Source organism: Acartia tonsa, chromosome 10, assembly GCF_053477335.1.
Source record: "Acartia tonsa isolate MP-2025a chromosome 10, ASM5347733v1, whole genome shotgun sequence".
Lineage (NCBI taxonomy): Eukaryota > Metazoa > Arthropoda > Copepoda > Calanoida > Acartiidae > Acartia > Acartia tonsa.
Genome location: NC_137269.1, coordinates 35,015,167 through 35,041,652, shown reverse-complemented (window position 1 = coordinate 35,041,652; position 26,486 = coordinate 35,015,167). Strand labels below are relative to the sequence as shown.

The 26,486-nt window shown below is 29.7% G+C and overlaps 2 protein-coding genes across 2 annotated transcripts; one reads left to right on the top strand and one right to left on the bottom strand.

Annotated features, from left to right (window-relative positions):
- Positions 1-2,042: 2,042 nt before the first annotated feature.
- Positions 2,043-11,491, top strand: LOC145329973 (zinc metalloproteinase nas-15-like). The gene is made up of 15 exons (XM_080174475.1): positions 2,043-2,084; positions 3,165-3,231; positions 3,607-3,663; positions 4,122-4,189; positions 4,521-4,616; positions 4,945-5,001; positions 5,429-5,486; positions 6,058-6,151; positions 8,800-8,937; positions 9,044-9,115; positions 9,209-9,254; positions 9,466-9,663; positions 10,196-10,319; positions 10,474-10,562; positions 11,053-11,491. The coding sequence occupies exons 1-15, from the start codon at positions 2,048-2,050 to the stop codon at positions 11,451-11,453; spliced, it is 1,602 nt and encodes a 533-aa protein (XP_080030601.1). The 5' UTR covers positions 2,043-2,047; the 3' UTR covers positions 11,454-11,491.
- A 6,533-nt stretch (positions 11,492-18,024) lies between these two features.
- On the bottom strand, positions 18,025-26,261 carry LOC145329972 (phospholipase A1-like). The gene is made up of 13 exons (XM_080174474.1): positions 26,120-26,261; positions 25,817-25,868; positions 25,010-25,074; positions 24,701-24,741; positions 22,469-22,544; positions 21,845-21,939; positions 21,591-21,693; positions 20,897-20,970; positions 20,505-20,628; positions 19,843-19,914; positions 19,407-19,499; positions 19,105-19,262; positions 18,025-18,138 (listed from the first exon to the last, which is right to left on the bottom strand). Exons 1-13 carry the CDS (start codon positions 26,187-26,189, stop codon positions 18,052-18,054), a joined length of 1,110 nt encoding a protein of 369 aa, XP_080030600.1. The 5' UTR covers positions 26,190-26,261; the 3' UTR covers positions 18,025-18,051.
- Positions 26,262-26,486: the final 225 nt, after the last annotated feature.

Below are 26,486 nucleotides of genomic sequence, written 5' to 3'. Positions count from 1 at the left end.
CAACAAATTTTTATGTGATCAAATCATCGGATTGATCTGATTTTTGGTATATTGATTCCTAGGACAACAAAGTATAATGTAATAAGCGAAGCAACTCTATAATCAAGCCCTAAAAATGTAAGTATGTCCATAAAAATTATCCTGTATTAAGCAGTTTTACAACAAATTTACTTACAATTTTGCTTTGACTCTTATAAATTTATATTATGATAATTAATCTCTAACACTATACCCTACCGTTTCAGTGCTTCGTTTTTATGGATGTTGTCATCCTTGTTTAATTAAATACACACAAGCATATGACATGAGAACAGCTCGCCCACACTTTCATTTTTTATAATCAAAATTTTTCTTCTTCTATGGGACATATACCCTCGCCAAGTTGCCTAAAATATTTTTTTCGACTATTGTTAAATTTCCCTAAAACTTCTAGAATATAAATATATTTTGTAAATAACTAAAAGTTAACGTGTGTAAATGAACGCACAGAAAATCATCTCCTTAAGAATAAAAAACAAGAATGACAACATCCATAAAAGCGAAGCGAATCAGAATATAAATGTATATAAGTCGAAACAAAATTGTAAGAAAATATTTTGAAAAACTAATGAAATGCAGGATAATGTTTAAGGACATACTTGCATTTTTAGGACTTGATTATAAAGATGCTTCGCTTATAACATTCTACATTTTTTGTCAAGGAATCAGTATTCCCAAAAATCAGATCAATCTGATAATTAAAGTACACAAAAATTTATTGTTAAAAAAGTTAAAAATCAACGTGTTTAAAATGGACATATGGACATTCTGGTAACGAACAAGAGTTGCTAAGCATTCTTAATCGTACCTAATTACTACAGAAATCACTATGCAAAGTTTGAAATCGATAGCACAATTCTAACATTCATGAATTAACGAACAGATCTAACCGTTCCACTAAGAAAGCTAACCGTTATGGATGGACCGATCCTAAATATAGAAAAGATTCGCTTATATAAAAAGAAGCCCTGTATAATTACATAAAAATTTAGTATTTGAGACTTCCGCTTTTTTATTGTTCCGTAGCTGCTCTAAAGTTTACTTTGTCTATGTGTAGAACCCAGTAATAGTGTCGGACTGATTATGACGTAACAAAAAAAAATAGCCAATGAGAGGTCATTATTGACCAATGGTAAAATTTATAGTGGCCTCTCATTGGCTAATTATTTTTTTACGTCATAATCAGTCCGACACTTTTACTAGGTTCCTATGTGTAAAATAAAAAGAATTATTTTGTTCTATTTCGATAATTTAATTTTTTGTATGGGGCTGATTTCTTAAAAAATAAAAATGTTTAGCAAAAAAAATGTGTGCATTAAGCACTTTATTATTATCCAGTTAAATTTTGTTTTGTTCATATGTAAAGTTAAAAAAAGCGAAGCTTTTCTATAATTAGGATAGATCTGTTAGTCCTTTTATAGCTGTGATATGGTAAGGTATAATGTAAAAAGCGTAGCTACTCTATAATCATTACCAAACAGTCTGTATGTCCATTTTATTTCCCGTCAAATTATTTTCTGCTAAGTAAATTCGACAGACACGCGCCAAAAATATATATATGTATAAATAATAATATATAAACAATTTTAATTCTTACTCTATAGGATATTTTCAATATAAAGTATTTTTCATTGGTTAAAGATTTAGAAATGGATATAGTTATTCTTGTTGAAGTCAATTAATCATACATCTGGGAATTTTGTTAGAACTCGTTTTTTTAGTGAAACTTTATCAAGCATAGAAACAAGGCGTATTGAAACAGTTATATTATGAAGAAGTAGTTTGTATGTATACATGTGAACAGTTAAACTGATGGTTATACATTCAGCATTAGTAGTCTTAGGCAAGGACGTTAAAGCTTTTATTTGTGCTTGGAGTGGGGGAGGCGTTGTTTTCTTTTTTAAGTGGGGGGGGGGGGGAGATAGGTGTAAAATATCAAGACCTATAAAATATATAAAAAAAATAGCAGAACTTAGTTTAACAAACAAAAATGTTTCAGATATCAATTATGATTTTGTTGTTTCTAATTTTTCTCTGTATGGAAGGTAATTAAAAATAAGACTTGGAAGCATCAGAATATATATATATAAGTAGGAAGAATGCCTAACTTATACCAACAAACAGACAGTCTGGTCATCAGTGGTTGTTGAAATAAATATATAAGATCTAGATCTGTAAATTCTTCTATTAGGAACAATAGGGAGACAATCTGGCCATATTGTTGGTTAGAGAATGTACACATTTTGGCAGTTACTTTTACATTTCATTGAATAAAGCTTTGCTTAGGTAAGTAAATTTCTAAGCTCATATAAAGGGATTTAATCAATGAGACAAAAGAAATATGAAATTAAGTTAGCTTTAAATAATTTATTTATTAGGATAAAGTTAGCTTTTTACAAATTATATTGTAATTTTATGTGTCTCTTATTATTGGAACGAATCATTATGGAAATAAACATAAATGATCTTATGCTAGGAATCCCGTTTAGTGGATTATTGCTGCTGTTGGCCCATCTAGGGTTTTGAATCTATTCTTGTATTGTTATTGTTATTATATTGTTTTTATTGAATTATCCTATGAAGATTCCTATGACATATATAATCTATACATTGTTTTGTCCATCTGTCTGTTATTTGAGGTGCTAGATCGATTCCTAGATTTTCAAGTTTTCATGATTTTTTAAATTTATTTTCAAGATAGAGGGCTGAAATTTTCAGGGATTAATAAATATTACATTCTTTTAATTTTTTCTAAGTTTTGTTAAGATTTGCCAATTAATTGGGGTGCTAGATTGATTTATTGATTTTTAGGTTTTCATGTTTTTCCGATTCCTACTCAGGATTGACGGCTGGAATTACCAGGGATTAAATATGCTCATATTTTACATTTTTCCATCAAGTTTCATTAAAATTTGTCTATTAATTGCGGTGCCGGATCGATTCCTAGATTTTTAAGTTTTCGTAATTTTGAAAGTTGCGTGATTTTAAAGGTTTCCTGTTTTACCTATTTTATCATGTTTAATGTTTATGGTATGACACTGCTCTATAGTAAATTTTCCCGATATCCATTCATAATTTTTTAGCTTTGCTACTTATGGATGTTGTCATCCTTATCTTTTATTTAGGTGTGCTTTTGTCAGAAAATTTGTTGGATTCTAATTATGATGATAGTATTGGTTATAGTTTCATAAGGTATGTATTTTCATTACTTTTTGAAGTGTAGCTCTAAATTGAGTTTACAATTTTTAATAAAAGCTTTATTCTTTTATCTTCATTTTATCACAAATTGGAAAAGCGGCAATAGAAATATTTTAAAATAACTAATATTAGATTTTCTAGTTTTTTTAAATTGCACAATATCATATGTAGATATCAACAACCCTTTTTCTAACAGTTTTAGAAAAAAAAGAGTTTCATGAAGAACTTAGCAGAGGTTGTAATAGAGTTTGGGATCATCATTTACTCTATAATAAAGTAAAAATTGTATCTGGCTGAAATAACTATCCCCAATTTTTCCCCTGCCAAGATATCCATGTATATTCTACATAGTTTGTACTGATATTTTAGGGATGAAAACAGACTTTGGAAAGATGGTATCATTCCATTTAGATTTAAAGAGTCAAGGTATTATTTTATTTCCTGTTTTATATCATTTCAAAACAGAATGATTACTTCAATTAGTAGCAAAGAGATTTGCAACAATAAAACAAACAACAAATTGTTTTGGCATTTATCTAGTTTCCCCCTCAACTGTCTGCAAAAATCACAATATTTAAGTATATCATATATCTTATTTTTTGTTTCTATTCCACTAAAAAAAAGACATATTTTTCAGAAATTTATATAAAAACATTTTAAATCTTACACCCCTTGAGCATAAAATTACACCCCTCGTATAGTCTCTAATACAAAAGTTTACACCCCCATCGATTTAGGTTCCAGGGGGATGTAAAATTTTTCGAGTAAAATTCTGTGCTTTTGAGAGAAATCAACAATTGTTCACTCACCTTCTTTCTACCACCCTCTGTTTTAATAATAGTTTTAAAGATTACTGAATTATAACTTTTTGTTTCAATTTCTAGCTTTACACAAAAAGAAAAGAATACTATCCAGGGAATGATGAGAAAGTTGGAAGGTCAACTTTATCCTGGTAAAATTATAATTTAGAGTCTGTAATTAAGCTTCTACTCCAAAACTAGGGTATACACATCATTCACTAAATAGTCACATGATGGTGTTGTTGAAACAAATTGTCTAAATATTTCATAATAAAAGAACTAAAATGGTAAACTAAAATCCTTTGCAAAAAGAATGAAATCCTTGGTTGAATACCAGGCAAAAAATTTTAAACAATTTTTTCATCCAATTGTCTAAAATTCTATTTTAATTTTTTTGATTTATAATACTAGAGTTTAGTTGGCCATAATCATTATTTGGATATTAACAAAATCTTAATATCTTATTAAATGTTGTTTACTTAGATTGCATCAAGTTCCAAATAGCCACTGACAATGAGAATCCAAGAGGACCAGTGCTTGATATAAATAAGAATACAATTGAGTGTAGAGCTTATATAGGTGAGAGCTTGCTTCACCAAATTTTTTAGTTCTATAAACTACTAATTCTGACATAATAGTTTTTCCTGTATGGCTTTGAAACTGATTAATATATGCTGGATTTTCCATAAATATTGAAATACAGATCATGAAATCAACATCATTTTTTTAGTCCGGGCCATTGGATCGTCAGGTCTAACAAAACTGGTGTTAATCATATAAAATTCATTAAAATATGATACAATGCAATAAATAACTACTCTATTATGGTAATTTACTATATGCTTATCTTATCACCATACCATAATAAATTTGAATAAAATAAAAGTGATTCTGAAATTGATTTCAGGTAGTAGCAACAAGTCTTTTATGACCCTTGGAGATCCTCAGTGTTTTGATGATGATGGTAAAATGTTACATTTATTAGAACATTGTCTGTCTGTTTTTCCAGAATATGCTTAAAATCTTGATTCCTTTAAGGGAATTATTCAATAAAATGAATTGACCTTCAAATTAAAATCACTTGCTAATTATATGGTCAAAATGAAGAAGAAAAATAGAGATAGAAAAATATAAGAAAACAGAAAATTCTTATAATGATATAAAATTTTTAAAAAAAATTGGCACTCAGGGCATCAGTAAATATAAATATTGTGTTTTTGTTTGTGCTGTGGTTCTTTTTGGGAAACATGAAAGTTATCAGTTGCCTTTAAAGTTAGATGGTGTTTATACTCTTCAACTGACTTTTTCCTCACTCTTGATTTCCTGTTCTTTAACTTAATTAAAACTTTCTTTATTTTGGTTAAATATTTATGTTGAAATGATATTTTCAGGTGGAACCATTTTGCATGAATTGGTTCATGTCCTTGGAGCAGTTCATGAACAAAACAGGTTGATAATGTAATTTCTAATGTTATTTTTGGTATGGATTTGAAACCAATTAATATCTGCTAAATTAGAATTGGTTCCAAGCCATAAAAAAATAACTAAATTGTAGATAACTTCCTAATGAAAATAAAAATCATAAAATAAATACCAATTTAATAGGACCAGGCCTATCACACTTCAGGCCTAACAAAACTGTTTTTATCTTATAATTTTTTATTTTGATATCCGCAGAAAGCTGTGTATAATTGGTGTGATAAATAACTATTAAAAGTCTATGTCAAATATTTTCTAAATAAGAAAAGTTTGTATGTTGTCCACTTTAGTTGGAAATGAACTAATAATTTGATCTATTGGATTATTTGGTAAACCAGAGGTACTTGTAGAGTTTTCTTTTGTTTCAGAGAATTTCTTTTAAACAAAGGATACATATTCCATAACATACAATTATTTTATTGAATTAAACAGTAAAATTGCTGCCATCTAACAAAGCTTTCCTGAAATTTGTACATTTCTCAATTTTTTGGTTTAACATGTCATGTAGAGCTAGAAATATTATTTTTTTTGCATTTTTTAGACCAGATAGAGACAATTATGTTGAGATAATAGATGAACTTGTTTTAAGCCCTCAAGCAATGCAAGTTAAAGAAAAGTTTGGAGAAACATTTCAGGAATAATTTAAAATAATGAATTAAGATTTTTAAAAAGAGGACAATTTTGCCTATAAGTAGAATTACAAAAAGAGGAGAAACTCATTTTTATTTCTTTTCGGGGTGGGGATCTGATATCAATTCCGCATGAAATCAATGTTAATGTTTGAGCAACAATTAAACTATAAGAAAATAATACATTTCTTCGCTTACAGATAAAAACAAAAAAATCAATACTTAGGAAATATTTTGGTAATAAACCTCTAATAATATTTGTCTTCAAACTTTCTTTAAAACTTAATGCCAAAATTCCTTACATTTTATAAAATGATTAACTAAATTCCGATACGTAAGCGTTGCTATGAAGACAAAAGAAAAGTTGTTAAAATCTGTAGAAAGAATGATATTTAAGAATTGAAATGTTTAAATAGAATAAACAAATATTATTTGCTGCACACATTCAGCATAAAATATAGCGCGTTTTTATAGTATTTACATAAAAATAAGCATTTTATCATCATAAAATAATCCTCGTAATGTGTCGAATTTAATTAAATACCTGTCATTATACACACACACACACACACACACACACTCACTCACTTACATTGGCCATTCTCGTGTTTCCCTCTTCCATTCTCTGTCCCCCCTCCTTATCTTTCTTTGGTACAAATGGTACCAACGGATTTTGTTAAGTTAAAGTATAGAAACCAAACATTACTGAATATTGTAAAAGTTGCAGTCCCTTCAGTGTATTTTAAGTTGTAAGTTTGGACCAGTACGGGAAAATTTCAATAGCTATAAAAAGTAAATAATTTTATTCCCATAACTGAAAAAACATGTTATTTTATTTAATTTTTTTGTATAGGTTTATTGCTAACTGACTTGATTTATTACCTCAGGAACTATCTTTACATTGCGTTTAGGATTAAGATAAAAGCCTTGCTTTAATTAATGTACATCCATAAATAACAGATTAATATTAAAAGAATATAATTTGTGTGCTCTTTATCTTATTCCATGTTTTGAAGTATTAAACAATCAAGTTCTGTGGAGTCCATATGTATGTTTAATGTTTGTGTGTGTGTGTGTGTGTGTATTTAATTCAACCTTGCTGTACTCAGAAAATGCTTATAGCAAAAACCTTTAATTAATTCATGTTTTAAAGATTGTTTCTTTTAAATATCTTTTGTAGATTTTATCTAAAATAAAAACTTTAAAATCCCCCAATTATGTGGGGGCCTAATCATATTTTTAGCTCTGCAGTATGATGAAGCTTTTTTAGCAAGTAGTAAATATTGAGATAGGATGAGGGTGCTATGTTCACAATCGACAACTATAAATCAGCTGACCTTATACCCATATTTGGTAATATCTTTTCGATTATCGGTAGAAAACATTTAATCTCCCCGTAAAAAGAAATTACAAACTTTTTTGGTTAGTTTAATATGTATGTAACAAAAGAATTTATTCTACTCTAAATTTTCAAGTAAACTTGAACAAAAAGATTGTTATTTGTCGATTTTGATAGGTTTTAAGATATGTATAATAAAACTCAAAATACAATGATGTTTTCAAGGGAATAAATACGTTTTTTTAAAGTTTGATTTATTTTTAAATGGAAAGTATTTAAGACTTAATTCTCAAAATAATACTCTTAAAAAACATTAATCAGTGACATATATCAACTTTTTCCCAGCTTCGTGAACACTTTAAATCCCCAATAAACTTTTTTGGTCTGATTTAGATATTAATTTTTACTGTTGCCGTGATCATTTTAACCGTAGCAAAAGGTCTTTTTTTATTTGGGTAAAATTCGTAGCTTTTAGAGTGTTTTGCTTCATAAATATTGTATTCTGGTATAGAGTAAAATTAGGCCTTATGATTTTACTATAAAAATTCACTAAAAAGTTAATTCTTTATATTATATCAATGAATTAACATTAACATGTTTGTGTTCTCTCACTTATTTTAAAAACATAAAAAATGGCTTTAAAGGGTTAAATGACAACAAATTTTTATGCAATACAACAAATTTATTTTTGTCACATATACAAATGCGTTATAAAATAAGATTATTCAAACTTATTTTTTAAAATAATTTTAAAAAGAATGTATCTTTTATGTGTATGGTTTTCATTCTTTTCATTTTAATTAAATAAAAGTTATTTAACTACATTGGAAATAAGTCACTTTGTGAAAACACTCTTTTTTTGAATTGTTAGGAATTGAAATAAAACAAGACTTCTTATTGGTTAGATTTCAGAATTATTTGTTTTATTGTAAATGTTAGATTTTTCAATGAAATTAATTGTTTTGGAAAAAAAAATTATTTCCAATGAACAGAGTAATGTTTTTTTTATTGTATCAATATAAAGTGAATTATATAAAATGTTCTGTAAGCCACAATATTACCCGAAGTAAAAAAAGAGCTTTTGCTCCAATCAAAATGATTACAGCAACACTAAAAATTAATTTTTAAATCCCCCCAAAAAAATTTATTGGGGACTTAATTCAAATTTGTGCTCTGCAGTCTGATTCTATAGGTGTAAACAACAACTGATTTAAATTGAAAAAATTGATTTTTAATATGATTTTAGTGGGCAATGCTCATTATATTTATTTGTAAAAATTTTTTTATAAACTAACAAATTTTAAATATCATTCAGAGCCCCTATGATGTATATTCGGTTATGCATTATCCTGAAACCAAAGGATGTTTAAATGGGAAAGTTTGCATAAAATTAAAACAACCATACAGTGATGTGTTCAACAAAAATGGTTTTAATGTTCTTGAAAAGCAAAAGGTCATAGTTAAACATATAATGTTTTTGTTACTGTATCAAGAAAGTATAATCATTATTAATTGTAAATTAATTTGTTATAATGATAATCAAATTATTATTTTTTCAGACAGAGTTATCAGCAGTTGATGTTTATAAGCTATCTTATGCTTATAATTGTTCTCTCAAGCCAGATGACTTTGTAAGTTTATTTCATTTTTGATTTTTTGAAAATCCATTTCCAGTTATAATTATTCTAATTTTAATCTATAATCTTATGTCTCATAATGTTCAGAAGAAATATGCTGAATACCAAGAGAAAATCATGAATATCAAGATAGGTACTTGTGTTATCAAATATAAAATACTTTTTTTCATAACATTATTTTCCTTATTGTGAGCTTCAAGTTTGCAATTACTTTTTTTTTTATAAAAGTTAAGTTTTGTTAAATATAATACAGGTTTTTATTTCAGATGATTAATAGAAAAATTAACAACATTGTTATAAATAGCAACATCTTCAAAACATAATTGTAAGCTAGTAAATTTCAGGTAAAAGACCTTCAGAGTGTAATAATTACCAGACTTTGAATGATAGAACAAGAAATGTTGCTGTTGAAAAATCAAATAGGTGTGACAAGCTTAATACAGACAGATATCATTGGGCAAGAAAAGCTGTAGACTGGCAGGGTGCAGGATGGTATCGTTTAGAACAACCTGCAGGAGTAGTTATTCCGGAAATATCTCCAGGTATAGTCCCTAACAATTTCTCAGTCTTACAGTATCTAAATTCAAGTGCAACTAACTCTAATTATTGCCTAAAAATTACCATAATTGTGTTTAAAATAGTTTTAACCCATATCATACTGCATAAGCATTAATGTTAGGATTATAGTATGCCTGTTTGCTAACATGAAGAATCCAGGATCAACTCTGGACTGAACTGAGACATTTAAAATGGTACCTACTGCTGTTTTGCCTAGCACATGTCAATATTTGTGAGAGTAGGAAAATACCTTGGCTGTCTGTTACAAAATCTATGTCCTGTAAGGGGTGATTACTGCATCCCATTAAAAGTAAATTATACCCTTGGATTGCTTATATGATGTCTAGAAATTCAAAGAGAACCTTACCTGAACAAGGTAAATAACTAGGTAAGTAGTAAGGCTTACGTTAGGTATACAACTTTTGAAATAGCCTTACAGGATTAGGAGAAAAATAAGGTCCAATAGATTTAATTTTCCTTATAGGTAAGATTGATTACTTAACAATACATTTCTAGATGGATATCACTGTGGAACAGATGATCCTGGATGGCTGAATGGCTATCACCCTACTGGACAATATGAATCTTCACAAGTAACATTCTGCTTTGATTGGCGTGATAGATGTTACAGATCAATTAGGTACAGAAGAATAACAATGAGCTTAAAACTAATTTTACTTTTAAAAAAAAAACACTCCTATTTGAAAATTGTAATAATTAATCTTTTATTAATTTATTCTGACAGTCAAATTAAATCCTGTCATAAAATTTTTTAAATTGATATTTTATTATAGTGGAAGAGTCACTAATTGTGGTAGTTACTATGTTTATTATTTGCCTGAAACTGCCTGGTGCAATATGAGATACTGTGGGGCAGATAAGGAAAGTTTATTATTCTAAAATTTTAAGTTTAACTAAAATTAAAATAATTCTATTACTTAAAAAAATACTAGCGGCTACTCGCCTAGAGGCCTCTAGTGACACTTTAGATGTTTTGTTGGGGTCAAGTCTCTACAATACCCATCTATTTTGTGATCAAGTCTTTGCGATACCTCTTGTCATAGAAGTCTCCGGGCGAAATTTTTTTTCAATTTCTCTTGGGAGGGTGGTGGAACCCTCCCCCTAAACAGTTACAAACCTTCCCAGGACCTATGAGAAGCTACCCTGTTAACGAGAACCCTATCGGTTCAGCGGTTAGTGAGATCCTTCATTACAAACAAACAAACAGACAGACAGACATCGTTCAACTTTTTTTATTATAGATAGATTAAACATTTTACAGTGTTGGCATGTTGATCTTATAGGACAACTCTGTTAAGTAGATGAAATTTTCATTACTAATACTAGAATAATAAATTCGTGCAAACATCAGGCAATTGTACCAGAATGTAAGAACTACACAGTTATTTGGCCAGGTAGAAAGGATGATATCAGGGGTCAAAATATGAAATGTTCTGTAGAGAAGGTTATTGAAATGTGGAATGGTGAAGGATGGTATCGTATGAAAAGTGATGGGGAAAAAGGATCTTTACTTACAAAACCTCCCTCAGATTATAACCTATGTGGATCTGGTGGTTCTGGTTGGCTAAAGGGTGAATATCCAGCTCAACTCTTTGAATCTACAATTGTAGATTATTGTTTCAAACAACAGGGTGGAAGTGATTGTGATGTTAAGTTACCTGGTAAAGTAACAAATTGTGGAAAATTCTTTGTGTATTATTTACCTGACACGCCAGGCTGCGATCATCAGTATTGTGGTTCTGAAAACTATTGAATTATGTCACTGCTTCATAAATAAACACTTTTTATATACATGTTTCTTATTGTTTAAAAAACATACATATAACATCTAAAAAATAAAATGTAAAATCTTTACCCTAGGTATTGGTATATGAATAAGCATACTGTAAGGAAGATGTCAGGTTAAATACTCATGGTGAAACTCATTAACATTCATGGATAGGACCTCCAGACAAAAGGTCTGCAATTAAATGTCTAGTTTTCTTGCATATTTTACTTATCCCAACATCCCTGGTTGATTGAACTAAATATTCAATTTACTTTGGACGATCATAAGAAGAATAAATGTAAAACATAATTTCTTACAGACATAACAATACTGACTACTCAATGAAGAGCTATACCTCTAACAAAACATGAATACAGTGAATAAATTTATAAGTAATGTATAACTTAAAATAGGTAAATATTTGATCTCTAGACATGTAAGCTGAGTATGTGTACTTAAAACATTTATTAAATTTCTCTCAACTTCTTCTTACATCCAAATATGAATCTATTTTTAGACACAAAGAGAGGACTAGAAAGAGTTTTTGGTGTATTTCCATTTAATGTACACGGTGTTTCAGAAAAAACTGCGTTTTCCGTTTTTCTGACACAACCAGAAGGAATACAGAAAAACGATTATATGTCCTTATTCTCTGTAAAAAATTTATAACAGGTGTTTTTCATTATCTCTAAAAATACGGGCTCTATGATAGGTACATAGTTTCCAAAAATGCTTTATGTAAAAAATGTTGTGCCAGAAAAATTAAAATAACTTATCTATTATGTATAAAAAAAATTGTAGAATTTCAATATTAATTTAAAAAAAGGTATACAAAAAGTACCTTAATGAGTTTAAAAAGTGAAATGCTTTTTAGCTCCTCACAAAAGCATTTTTAAGAAACTGCAATTTGTCATTTTTTCACATTTCTTGATTGTGATGCATTTGCAGTAAAAGAATCTTCTTTAATAAAGTAGGTTATAGTAAAAAGAAAAAAACTCCTTTTTATTTGACAATAAAATCTCTAACGACAAAAAAGTTATTGCAGTTTGAATTTTTTTTATTAAAGCATTTAATTACATAATATGGATAAAGTATGAATTTATATCTTAACCTGTCAATCAAATTAAAGGATTATAGGAATAAATGAGGGGTGGGGATTTACGAATGAATTTTTTAGTGCAATTGGTAGAAAATTGTATTGGCTGTATTAAGATGTTTTTTTTTCAAGTGAATAAATTTTTGAAAACCAACCTTAAGGCACAAAATTCTACCAGAAAAAAGCATCATGCGCATCTTTTGAAATATTTATGCTTTAGAATGCGCCATTATTTTCAGAGATATTCAAAAACACCTGTAACAATTTCGATGCATATTTTTATAGAGAATATTGACATATAATTATTTTTTTTGTACTCCTAATGGTTGTTTCCCAAATTTGAAAAACGCAATTTTTTTTAAACGCCCTGTATATAAGAAAACACATTGTCATTCATTATGCATCACTTTAGAAGAAATATGTTTGCAAGTATTGTCCCTAAAAATTTTATTACATTTAAAAAAGTTTCTAAAAATAAGACATACCTAATATGTCATTGTACCAAACCATTCCTTGCTCTATGAAGTCTAAACCTTGTAAAATTTTAGTTTTATCCTTGATAAATTTGAAAATCAACTGTTATTTAAATTTTATGCGAGAATTAAAAATAAATATAATTATGACAAATTATAATTACAAAATGCAATGTCTCCAATAGCGTTTTTTATATAAGGTATCATCTAATCATATATTTTACATTCTTGAAATGTGTTTCAAGCTTTTGCGGGACTCTAATATTTTTAACCTGGCCTTATTTAAACTGAGCAACATAACAATGCTTTTCCAGGGATAAGGGATAGGAAACCTGGCCATTAATTAGGTCCTGGCCTAGATTCAATAGGGATATTGCAACTTTTACCAATTCCTAATTAATTGTTGTCACTGGCGGACGCTCCCAAGTAGCTATCGCTCTAAACCAATAAGGATCAGCCTGTTTTGTATCAACCAATAGCCAATTGGCGGATGGAAATATAAAAAAACGCGGCATCCAAAATTGAAGAAAACAATTTAAACCGTCTGCTCCTATATATAAATAAGAAATAATAAAAAAAAATGTTCGATCACATCAGCTTAATTATCAAATCTGCCCAGAGTTTTACATGAAAAAAATACCATATTTAAAAACAAAACAAGGGATTATTTTTTGGAAAGTGGGTAGCTATGAATTATTAATTTGGTAGTTTATAAATGAAATGTTGTATTTTAAATTTTCAAACTTTATACGGAATTGATTGAAACACCTAATGTACTATTATATGATAAAAAGTACAGAAAAACATTATTGTATTAACATGGAGGAAGAAGAATAGATAGAAGGTTACCCAAGTTCTTATTTACTTGTACTAAATTTATTTAGAATCTTAATAAGCAATGATAAAATAATATTTTCAAATAAAATATTTACTCTTTAATAAAATTGCAAGAGACAAAAAAACAACGTGATTTTAACAATAGCCATTAATATATAGGTTTATAAAAAGTTTTATTTTTTCTTTAGACTAGCTACCTGAATTTTATTCTATACTTTATCTACACACACACACAGCTATTTCATTAGCGTTGATAACGAGCTAATGCACCATCCCATAACTGCCATTTTAGGCCTAGGCTTGAAATAGGCCTGAAATAATATTTTCCACATTTCCCATCTCTTATCCCTGTGCTTTTCTTTTCAATGATTCTATCTTGTAATTTGCTGATTTATCTTTTATCTCAAAATCAATAAAGTATACAAATATTTTTTAAAAAGGACAAATAAACTTGTGATTGCCGGATATTTTTGTTATATGATAATATCTATTTGTACAGGGTGTTTCAATAGAAACGTTTTTTTTTTAAATCTTAAATATGCATAGAAAGTAAAAACATTATATAAAATGCTTTATATATTTGGAAAACCTATTCTGGGACATTTATGTTTCAAAAATTTAAAAATTGTTTTTTCAACAAACTATGCCTTAAAAACCGGTTTTTCCAAAGACCTTATTTTTGAAGATTTACAGATTTAAAGATTGTGGAAAAATGTTCACATTTTTAAAATTCAAATTGCGCGGCTTGTATTAATAGTAAAAAAACGTTATGCATATCGTTAGAATTGTCATAAACTCTATTTTTTGGAAATATAAGTGCCATTTTTGTGCTATTTGTAGTTTAGGAGCTACGTGATAAAATGCTCCAACTTACTTAAAACTTTTCAACCTTTCTCACAATTTTAAACGTAGCTCCTAAACTACAAATAGCACAAAAATGGCACTTATATTTCAAAAAAATAGAGTTTATGACAATTCTAACCATATGCATGGCGTTTTTCTACTATTAATACAAGCCGCGCAATTTGAATTTTAAAAATGTGAACATTTTTTCCACAACCTGAAATCCCTAAATCTTCAAAAATAAGGCCCTTGGAAAAACCGGCTTTTAAGGCATGATTTATTGAAAAAATCATTTTCAAATATTTGAAACATAAATGTCCCAGAATAGGTTTTCCAGATATATAAAGCATTTCATATAATTGTTATATTTTCTATGCATAATTAAGATTTGAAAAAAAAACGTTTCTATTGAAACACCCTGTATATTTATAATTTAAGATCTATCAATAAAAGAGTCAAGCACAACCATAAGAAGTTTATCATAAAAAATACTATCTAAAAGTTTTTATGTGTATTCAATTTATTCCTTGGTAAAAACATTTTGAATGATGTCAACCTTGTTGTTGTTTATGAAACTTTTCATCAGAAAGTGATGGAAGATAAATCATTATCCCTTTTAGCTACCAGTGGAGCAACCTACACCCCCCTTATCTTACCATCATAAGCTTATTTTCAAAAAGAATGAAAACATGGGGGGGGGTATATTAGCATATGTTAGGTAAAAAATCATGAAAAATTTTGGGCGTGGGCATTTCCCCCTAATCATACTATATATGGTGCGTGTGCATGTGTTTTAGCAGGGGGGGGGGGAGGGGAGAGTGTGTGTATATTTAAACTTTGTGGGAGAGCTCTGGAAACCTCTTGTGCTAATTATTTGATTCCAATACACCAATATTTGTTTTAGCTTAGGTCTAACGTAAACAGGAACAACAATTATAAACAACATACAAAAGACAGATTAACATTCAAAGTTTTAAGATCAATTTATGATATCTTTGTCATCTTCAAAAACAGACTTCAAAAGCAAAGTGATAAAAACAATACAAATAGTGGGAATACTTTTTAAGTGGGGGATTTCTAATAAGAGGATATGTGCAACCGCCCTAAAAAAGGTACAACTTTCCTTCAACTGAACATTCAAAGATTTTCACTTTAATGGAGAGTTGTCTTAAGTTCAGCGGTTGGCGAGATCTTTGGGTGCGAACAGAGATTTTAAAAATGATTGTTTTGAAAGGGTGGAGGTAATATCTTCCAAAATAGACATAGAAAAAGCATTTATGTAAAAAAGAGCCGTATTAGTCGAGCAGTTAGTGAGATCTTTTATTACAGACAGACATTCCATCCATCCTTTCATATAAAAAAAAATTACCTTTCCTCGAGCCTTTGTACTTTCTATACTTAAAAAAGATAATAAGTTATTCATTAAGAGGAGAGATAGCGTAAAGTGATCTCGTAAAACTAAATGTTTGGTACACTAAGAAACAAGCTAAATTCCCAATTTATTTATCTATAAATTATTGAGCTCCTTTAGTTTATTTATTATTTTCCTTGTTAAAATTTCTAGCACGTTTTTCAAAATTATAGTTAAATACTTTACATAATGCCTTCAACATTTTTAACAAATTTAATCTTTATCATACATATGTGTAAAAGCAGGATAAATAAATTGAAGATAAATTGGTTGAAATAATGACAAACAAAATTACCACTTCTGTAAATTTTGGACACTGATAGTATGAACCAAACAATTAATTTTAAAACTCTATTGTTTGCAGGCTAATATCCCCTCCTTCTCTGCATAATGTTAACAACGGGTTACAATGAAAATCTAAATCTTAGGGGTGCCTAAACTCTACACAAAGGGCTTACGACGACTAATATAACTGCTACTAATAAGCATAAATATCCCTGTTTTATTTGTGTTTCACCCCACAAATAAAGCATAATATGTAAAGTATTTTATCCAAAATGGCATAATAAAACTTATTGTCATCTAAACTTTATTTGTTTATGGCCACATATTCTAAACATGGAAAGTAAATCCTTTATACTAAAGTAGTAGGATGTTTTTTTTTTTTGTATTTGTTCTACAAAATCTTTTGAACTGATAAGACTTGATTGTTCTAAAAAGGTTCAGTAAAGGCAAGCAATATTGATGGATAGGTTTTAGGCTATTTGGAAAGGGGAAAAGAATAGAAATATAAGAATAGAAGCATATTCTGAACCCTTTTTTCGTCAAATCTAAGAAGGAACATTTCTAGCAGACAAAAGTATTGTTTACTTTCGACTCAAGCTGATGTGGATTCTTAAAAAATTTTAGACTCGCTACTCGATAGTGAGGCAAAATTATTTTTGTGGAAAATCATCCAAAAGCACATTAATAATCTACAAAAATTAAACAAAATCATATGTTAATAACCCTTTTAAGATTTTATTTAATTTTTGTAAATTTTTTTATTCGATTTTGGAGGATTTTTCACAAAAATAATTTTGCCTCACCAGCGAGTAGCCAGCCTAACTTTTTTTAAGAATCCACCTCGTTACTAAGCTTTCAAATTTTAACGAAATTTTTGGGCAATTAATTCTGATTCCGCAAAGCTTTCTACTAAGAAAATATACTGTTTACAGCTGACTTTTATCTAAGTGTGAAATGAGAAAAAACATGCATTCGTAACAAGATGTGTACAAAATTTCAACCAATGAAATTAAATGTATGTACCGATGCGATTCTCCTATTGGCTCAATCAGACATTCCCTCTCTTTCTTAGTACCTTTATTGGGAAAAGTCACTTTGCCTATCCCAATCCCCTCCTCCAAAAAAACTATGTTCTTTCTTTTTCCTTGAATTGAAAATAAAAGTAAGGAAGATATATTGAATTTCAAAAAGTAACTACAATATTTTTTTTGCAATGACAATAGTATGGCCCTAAATTTGGTTAGTTTGACGATCAGCCTGATATAATCTTCTTCTAAGTATAGTAGCTGCGCTACTTTAGATGAAATATATTATATCTAAAAAATGCATCTAATACTAAATATAATATGTAATATGAGATATAGTAAAAATAAAACCTTTTTTCTTCTTTATTCATCTAATTAATGACGTTTGTCAGTTTCTAGTTTAGTACTAAACATGTACACTAGCACTCGGAATTTCCCATGAATTATTTCTTTTGGTTTTAATATAAAAACCTATAGGACCTCTAAAAAGCTTTCCTTAAAAGAGGAGTAAATATTATCATATTTCAAAACAGATAACTAATATAGGTATTGTCATCCTTAAATGTTGAATGAAAATAAAATAAAATTTGTTCAAATTTATATTTTAAATGATTTATTGATAGTTATGTTCATAGTAGTCCCAGTGGTTATCACTAATTTCCAGGAAATACAGCTTTCTAGTTCCAGGGGTCCAATACTCCTGAAATAAGATTTCAATTATTGCTAGTAGTACCCCTACCTGGAGTTCCTCTAAAGGATAAGATTAGTCATTTGATTTAATTTAAGTGTAGCTTTAAATCAAGTTTTCCTAATTAAAGGGATGATAGGGCCAAACCTCATAAATCTACCAATCCTTTTATTAACCAATATTGGTCTTAGAATAAAGACCCTTGACAAATACCTGATAAAAAACATGACTGAATTCCAAGTTAACATTTCCATCACATAGGGATGAAATATACTATCATTTGCTTTGTAGAGAAACATTACTAGGATATCCGGAATACTAGGATACCCAGGATACAAGCATAAATTTTGGTTGCAATAACAAATAGTATCTTGTCCCAACTTATTACTGGGATGTTAAATACAATTATTTTCCCTTATGTGAGAAATTTGTTCAAAGAATTCTTGAACACACATAACTTCAATTCCATTTAATATTAAACCTAGCTTCCCTAAAATGAAGAACTTAATCAGTTCAATGGTTAGCTAGCAAGATCTTAACAGAAAAACAAACATATCTTACTACTATATGTATAACTAGCGGCTACGCCCCTAGAGGCCTCTAGTGGCCTTTAAATATTTTTTTATTTTAAATATCTAATTTGAGAAATAACTTGTCTATGTTATCAATTGTTAAATTCATGCGTCTACGCAGCGCGACTACGCTAGCAAGACTACGCTAGCGACACTATGCGGCGGAAATATTTAAATTTTTTTCGATTTTATTGTGATTTCTCTTGGGAGGGTGGTGGTACCCTCCCCCAAAATAGTTAAAAACCTTCCCGGGACATATGACAATCTACCTTGTTAAGGAGAACCCAATCGGTTTAGCGGTTAGCGAGATCCTTCGGTACAGACACACAGATACACAGACACACAGACATCCTGTTACTTTAGTATAAGGATATTATATGTGCTTAGATAATACTTCCTAGATCACCTGTGAAATCTGTCCCATGTATGCAGCAACATCATCTGATATGGTAACCCAGTTACTGCAGGCATCTACATCAGCACACTCCATGCTGGGAAACAGATTGGGCTCAAAGATTGAGTGCAGGAAGTAGTAGGTTGACCGCTTGTGGGAACAGGCACCACCTGATAATACATTTTTACATGTATTCCAGCTATTTACCATCAAGTCTATTCAATCCTTTACTCAGAGTTAACATACTAAAAACCAGTACCAATTTTTTACTGCTGTTCTACTTTTGATTATAAATTATCTTTTTACATGTATACCTGGAAGAGCATCAGGACCAAAGAGTTCACAGCCATTTTGATCATATCCTCCCCAAGGATAGAAATCAGCATGCCCCAACTGATGTAAATCTCCTGTATTTTATATCAATGAAAGATGAAAGTAAGATGAATAATACCTTAATTATACTAAAAGGAACAATTTGAACCAATTATTGGATAGATACACATTTTGATATGAGAAAGGACAATTTGTTTTACTTTATTCAATAATAAGTCAGATATAAACAGCTGAATTTCACAGATTATGTTAAAATCAACTGATTAAGAACAAACATTATTGTATGCAAGAAATTACTTAAGTTTACTTAAGTCCTTAAGTTTGGAAGATTGATTTGTATGATTGATCATAATCTTTTATATTTGAAAGTGCTAAGATTTACATTTAATCAGTACTCCCATGTGAAATGATACTCACCTAATCTAGGAGTGACCCAAACAGCAGCTGGAGTAAGAGATGCACAAGAATGAATGATATCAACATAAGCACCTATTCAAACATTAAATCTATCAGAACCACAGATCTGATACAGATACAGAATATTGGTTCAGAACAAAATTGCATAAATTCTCAGACAATGAATATAGAATTACTTTACCACTTCAGTTTATACTACAGAAGTTTATTTTCAAGGTTTAAAATTGGTAACACATCTATACAGTATGACCCACGAAAAAATATTTTTTAGGTTGTACAGCCTATATTTCCTAATATATTATCAAAAGTTATATATATTCTTGTTCTCTATACACATAAGACTATATAATAATTGAAAGTTTACCTTCATTAACAACGGAAATCTTTAGAGCTAAAGTTAGTTTAGAGCTCTTGAGAAAATTCTTTTTCTCAAGAGCTTTTTAGAAACTTGGGCCTTAAAAATCTATGTTGATATGTGCTTAAAAATAAATATTTTTTCTTTGTCTTGTGTAAAATTTTATAGAGAACAAGAACATATGCTGCTTTTAATGATACATTAAAAAATAAAGGCTGTACATCCTAAAAAATACTTTTTCGTGGGTCAAACTGTATATTTAATTAGGGATAATTTAAAAGTACTGTAGATGTAAAAAAAGAAAAACCTGATTCTGGATTTAGTCTGTTGGCATACAGTTCTGGAATGGCACTCATGATTGGTCCATCAACAAATCTGGGCCCAGCAGGATCTAATCCTGTCACTCTATCTACATATTCTCCTGTGAGTTCCTGAAATATATGAAAGTGTTAACATTTATTTTCAATTATTGAATAATGAATAAGTCCTATATTTTAATAAAATTTGTATCAAGGGAATCTTCTTTTTTAAGTTATTAAATTTTCCTAACTTTGAATGGTGATGAGTTTTATAGTTTTGCTACTTATATCATGCTCTTACTATGTTCTTGTGACTGACACATCAAAAATGGAAAAGTAGTTTAAGATATATTTGTTATTTGTTGGTGAGAAGCCAAATACATAGAATTTGAAGCATAACCTTATAGATTCTGCCAGCTTTTCCAACCAAATGGGCTCCAAGGCTGTGTCCAACAAGGTGAAACTTTGCTCGCCCTTAATTAAATAATGATATATGAATATCATATTATCATAATAATTAAGTCTTATGTAACTTGAAATTCTCCGTCACAATTCATTCACGCAACTTCCTCTTTGTTGTGTAAGATGGGAGATTGTTGAGTAGTTTGGATACTGTATAGCTCCTCTGCAGAGAGCATCATTTATTTTGATGGCTTAATGTGGGACACCTGTCATACTTGTCAAGGATAAGGTAATAAAGAGTATCTCCCATGAGAAAGCGTGTCAAGTCATAATGTTCTTGAAAGAGACATTGTGGCTCAGTGGTAACACACTGAGCTTTAGTGTGAGATTTCGTGTTCAATTAACCATGAAAATACCCTGGTTGTGTAAGAAAGGGATTGTTGAGTAAGTTTGGATAGTCAATAGTCACGTACATAATATCAGTACTACCCTTATCCCAAGCTCCTCTGCAGAGAGCATCATGCATTAGGGTGACTTAATTTGGAACACTTGCCATACTCAGTGAGAGGGAGGTAATAATGAGTAGCTCTCATGAGATGGCGGGCCAAGTCATAATGTGCTTGAACGTGGAGCTTGATAGCTTGAGGTGGTCCTACTCCATGACTTCACACACAGGAAGCTATCTGACAAACCTTGATTATGAAGAGCAGCCAGACAATGTCCCAGGTATTGTCCAACATCAATAGCACTGCGAGCAGCAGAATCATAAAACACACTGTCCCAGTCAGGGGCCTGGTATTACAATGATCAATTTTATGCAAGTTTCTTCAATAAACTTTTCATTGATTTTTTACATCTATGCTCTTCAACCTTTTTTGGTCCTTAGTCCTGAGAATGATTAAAAAAGGTTAAGGGTTAGAAACAAGTAAAATATTTATCATTCCTGAACAGCGAAAGCAAGTCCTGACCAGTCAACCAAGATCACATTCACATCTTCAGCACTGTTTTGCATCCAGGCATTCACAAAATTAGTTTTTCCTCCTAGAAATAATCATTCATTTTTATTTATCAGTGGTACAAATCAAAACCAAACTCCTAAAAATTTTTTATTCAAATTTCTAAGATAAATGTAGGGAGGTGTTTATTGTCCCCCCCCCCCCCCTTAAAACTCTGAAACCTGTCATTTTATTCAAAAAATATATTAGATTACACCCCTAATTTGAAACAATGGATGTAGAATACACGTGGATTTTATAGCAGGGGAAAAATTTTCTTCAATCTAGGGTGCTATTTCCACTGTCAATTATAGGTCAGTTCGTTTTTCCAGTTGGAGGGGAGGGGATATGGTAAAGTGGTGGATGGTAAGTATCGTTATTTTAGCCAGATATATAATAATCTGGTGTAAGATGGTGTAATAACAAATTCCTTTTTGAAACCAATTATTTAACCCCCCCACAAAATAAAAAGCGTGAACTTCCCTGGAATCCACACATCACTACATCTTAAAGTAAAATTAGAAATAACAATGTTAGTTTGATCTTACTACTTCGTAAAAAGTAATAAAGATAACCTGCTACCGTGGAGGAAAATCCATGGGTCATCAGTTTTGTTGGTAGATCAGGATTAAAGTTAGCTGGAGGGAAAACCTATATATTAATATTTTTATGCTTCTGCAGCAAAGCTACTTAAAAGCTTAAAAGTGAACATTGTTAGTTGATCTCTGTATTGCTCTAAGACCTGAGATGGGTTTTTAATAAATGCCGCGTTTTTTCAACAATTTTTTCGACATTGATTGATTGAACGAAGACGATGGGATTTCAACACAGAGTATACAACATAAGAATTCAAAATTTTAAAATTATTATTTTAGCCATTTGTATAATGTCTAATACAACTTAAATCCATTTTCGCTGCATATTTATTAATGCATCTTTTTAGAGCTGTGTTAGACATTATACAAATGGCTGAAATAATAATTTAAAATTTTGAATTCTCAAGTTGTATACTCTATTAAAATCGTACGGGGCATTGATCTTCAAGATGAAATAATGTTTTTAACAGAGTATTCAACTTAAGAATTCAAAATTTTAAAATTATTATTTTGGCCATTTGTATAATGTCTAATACAGATCTAAAAAGATACATTAATAAATAAGCAGCGAATGGATTTAAGTTGTATTAGACATTTTACAAATAGCTAAAATAATAATTTTAAAATTTTACATTCTTATGTTGTATACTCTGTGTTGAAATCCCATCGTCTTCGTTCAATCAATCAATGTCTAAAAATTGTCGAAATAACACGGCATTTATTAAAAACCCATCTCTGAGATCTTAAAATGATCTCAACACGCTTTTTCTTATTTGCTCTCCTATATAACAACTCACTCAATTAAAGAGTCCTTTACAAACTATATATTTTTTCCCATTATGGATTCAGAACAGATTAATGTTTCAACTTGTTTTATGCCATACTGAAAAATCATGTATAATTAAAGACAATTTTCTACAAATTTTAAAGTTTTGTAATTTGAATACCCATGGAAAGCAGTCTATAGTACAGTGTGTTTTTTTTTATGAGAACTTTTTTGAAAGCAATTTTACCCCACTTATAGTTATCAGAATTTAATGATTAATGGCTTATTTTCTTCGTTTTTTTATAACCATTTATAGAACATCAAAAAAAGATTTCAGTTTTTATTAAAAAAGTTCAGTAAAATCAAAAATTCAAAATTTAGGTGTCAACATCTAAAAAAGGTTTTAGCGCATTTTCTTAAGCTCAAATCTTCTACCCCATAGAGAAAAAAATAAAAGAGAGGAATCGAAGCAACTAGAAGACGAAAATAGGCAGTGGGCCTAGAGGCCTACTCAGCGCTGTTGCCGCGCTAAAATTTATTGCTATTCCACTACTTTTCAAATGGGAGGATTAAAAATTATTAAAAAAAATATTTTTTTACTTTTTACTATTTCCATATTTAGGGCAAGAATATTAGATTAGATATTTTCGTTTTAATGTTTTAATTAAAAATTACATAGAATTTTATTTTTATTTACAAAAATTTGTTCATGAAAGATGAATCCTTTTATTTCTAAAAAGAGGGAAATTTTTTTCATAATGAACATTCAGCTGATTCTGACCGCCCACGGCTGTTTACTAAATATCGCTTTTCTTTTTATTCACATTATTATTTATGATTGACTTACAAAAAGCCCTGGGCGGTTTTTGATTTTCATCTGCTTCTAAATTTAGGGATGGGGAAGTAGTATTTTACCATGAAAAAGGGGTGAGTATTCATCCTCTTATCCTTTTTCCTTATGTTCTACCCTTTGCAAGAAAAAATTAGATTTTCATTAGTCCACTTTGGGGGGCCAGTACTTCCTCCCTGGTTGAGATATGGCCTTCAAACTTTGATATGTTGTAGTACATGTCTCCAAAAGCATCTGTATCAATTTTTAACTCTGTATCTCAACTTTGAAGCGTTTTGCAGCCATTCTTGCAAATGGTAGAAGATTTGAGCATGAGAAAAATGCGCTAAAACCATTTTTAGATGTTGACACCTAGGTTTTAAATTTTTGATTTTACTGTACTTTTTAATATAAACTGAAATATTTTTTTGATGTTCTATAAATGGTTATAAAAAACGAAGAAAATAAGCCATTAATTATTAAATTCTGATAACTATAAGTGGGGTAAAATTGCTTTCAAAAAAGTTCTCAAAAAAACACACACTGTATAATGTAATACAGATATTTTATAACATGCTTACTATTATGTATGGACGAACTTTTTTTTTATTATTACCTCTGTTATTAGATCATCATGAACTATGCAGTCAATATCCTGTTCAGTATTGTTGATATTTTTTAATTGAAATGAATAATCTAAGATTGTTAATTTTTCAGTTTTCAGTAGATAAACTTTTCCTCTAGAACCAATAAACATTTTGTTGATTTCACAATTTTGTCAACAATTTACAATTTAATTATGACTTAACTTTTTGTCAGACTGAAAATAAAACCTATTTTCAAATATCTTTTTGATCATATTATTGAAAAGGCCAAAAATAAGACAGGTTCTACTTGGAGTAAATATTAGTGTAACAACATTCCTTTCCCATCTCTTGCCAGATTGTAAATTCATCTCCTCCCTCAAAATAATCACCAGGGCTGAACAATCTAAAAAAAATCATTAATAAATCTTTGTTATTGAATCTGTCATATAATTGTTATATAATTAGTTTAACTATATGTGTGTTCCTTTTTAAAAGAACCCGCGACCGTGGCTCAACACGTAGCGCATCCGCTAGTCGTCGGTAAGGTGATAGGTTCTAATCCCAGTCCGACATCGCGCCATAACTAAAGACGTTAAAAATGGTTCCCACTGCTACTATGTCATATGCCTTGGCCCAAAACAGGCGCAAATTGTTACCATGCACAGTTGGGACTTCTCAGACAAAGGTCGTGCATCTCAGAGAGTTGGTTGTCTGATGGCGAATGGATGCTTTACACCGCAATCATAAGCGGAGTATGTTTCAAGGTGCGTGGAGAGAGGTCTAGTACCCGAAGCGACACCAAGCCCCATAAAGTCATAAATTTTTAACTTCCTTCTAAAAGAATAAATTAAGGAATAGTAAGAGATAATGAACAAGGAATTGATATACATTCCCAAAGATGAAAATCTAAAGTATCCCTTCTGTAGATTTTAATTACTGGTTGAAAAGTTTTTACACCATAGTATTGAACCAAAAAAACAAAACTTGATACAAAAATTCAACGTATTTGATCCATCAAATAAAATAATGTTGTTATGAAATTTTGGTTACAAGTGTTCTTTACATTCCATTGTCCCCACCAGCCTTCGAATTAACTATAGATGAAAATTTATAAAACGCTTTAAATAGACAAAATGAAAAGTTGCCTGATTGTAACTTCATCTCTAAGTGTGGCCCAATCATTTTGTATCAACGGGTCTAAAATATCAAATGATGATCAGATAAAAAATTTTGGTTTTCTTTTTTTATTATTCATAAATTATTCTTATTAATTGTCTGTTAATTTCAAATATTTCAAAAAACTATTCAATTATTACTACGGTAATAATAATTAGCTAACACTTTAAGTTTTTATAATTTTTTAAAGTCTGTCAATATTCACAAAAGGAGGATATTGACGAGTATAAATTAGTTAAAGAGTAGCTTTGCTTATAATAAGTAAAAAATACCTTCTGTAAGGTTTTTTGGCCTTGCAGAAACAAGGCCTAAAAACAAGATAATCCCCAAAACACCCAACATAATAAAACTTTCAAAATTTAAGCAAACTGTAAGTTTTTATTTGATAACTGCTTTTATATCCTTTTAACTTATCTTTTTGATGTCAAATTAAAGATAAAGCATTTTATGTACTTTATTTCATAATAGTGGCTTCGCTTTCAGCCTCTATGGGCGTCATCAAGGAGAGAAGCCTCCATCAGTAAAATTAAATTTTAGATGTTAACTGAAAATGTCAACAATAAAAATAAGAAATGGGGCAGAAAGTTTACCCATATTTCTTCCAAAATAGCTTAAAACCTCCACAATTTGATTTTAAAA

Coding starts and splice junctions, on each gene's coding strand:
- LOC145329973 (XM_080174475.1), top strand. CDS start 2,048: ATGATTTTGTTGTTTCTAATTTTTCTCTGTATGGAAG. Junction 3,664..4,121: donor TTTAGATTTAAAGAGTCAAG/GTATTATTTTAT, acceptor TTCAATTTCTAG/CTTTACACAAAAAGAAAAGA. Junction 6,152..8,799: donor AGTTTGGAGAAACATTTCAG/GAATAATTTAAA, acceptor AATATCATTCAG/AGCCCCTATGATGTATATTC.
- LOC145329972 (XM_080174474.1), bottom strand. CDS start 26,189: ATGTTGGGTGTTTTGGGGATTATCTTGTTTTTAGGCCTTGTTTCTGCA. Junction 22,545..24,700: donor ATGATGATCTAATAACAGAG/GTAATAATAAAA, acceptor ATTAATATATAG/GTTTTCCCTCCAGCTAACTT. Junction 19,915..20,504: donor CAGACTAAATCCAGAATCAG/GTTTTTCTTTTT, acceptor ATGTTTGAATAG/GTGCTTATGTTGATATCATT.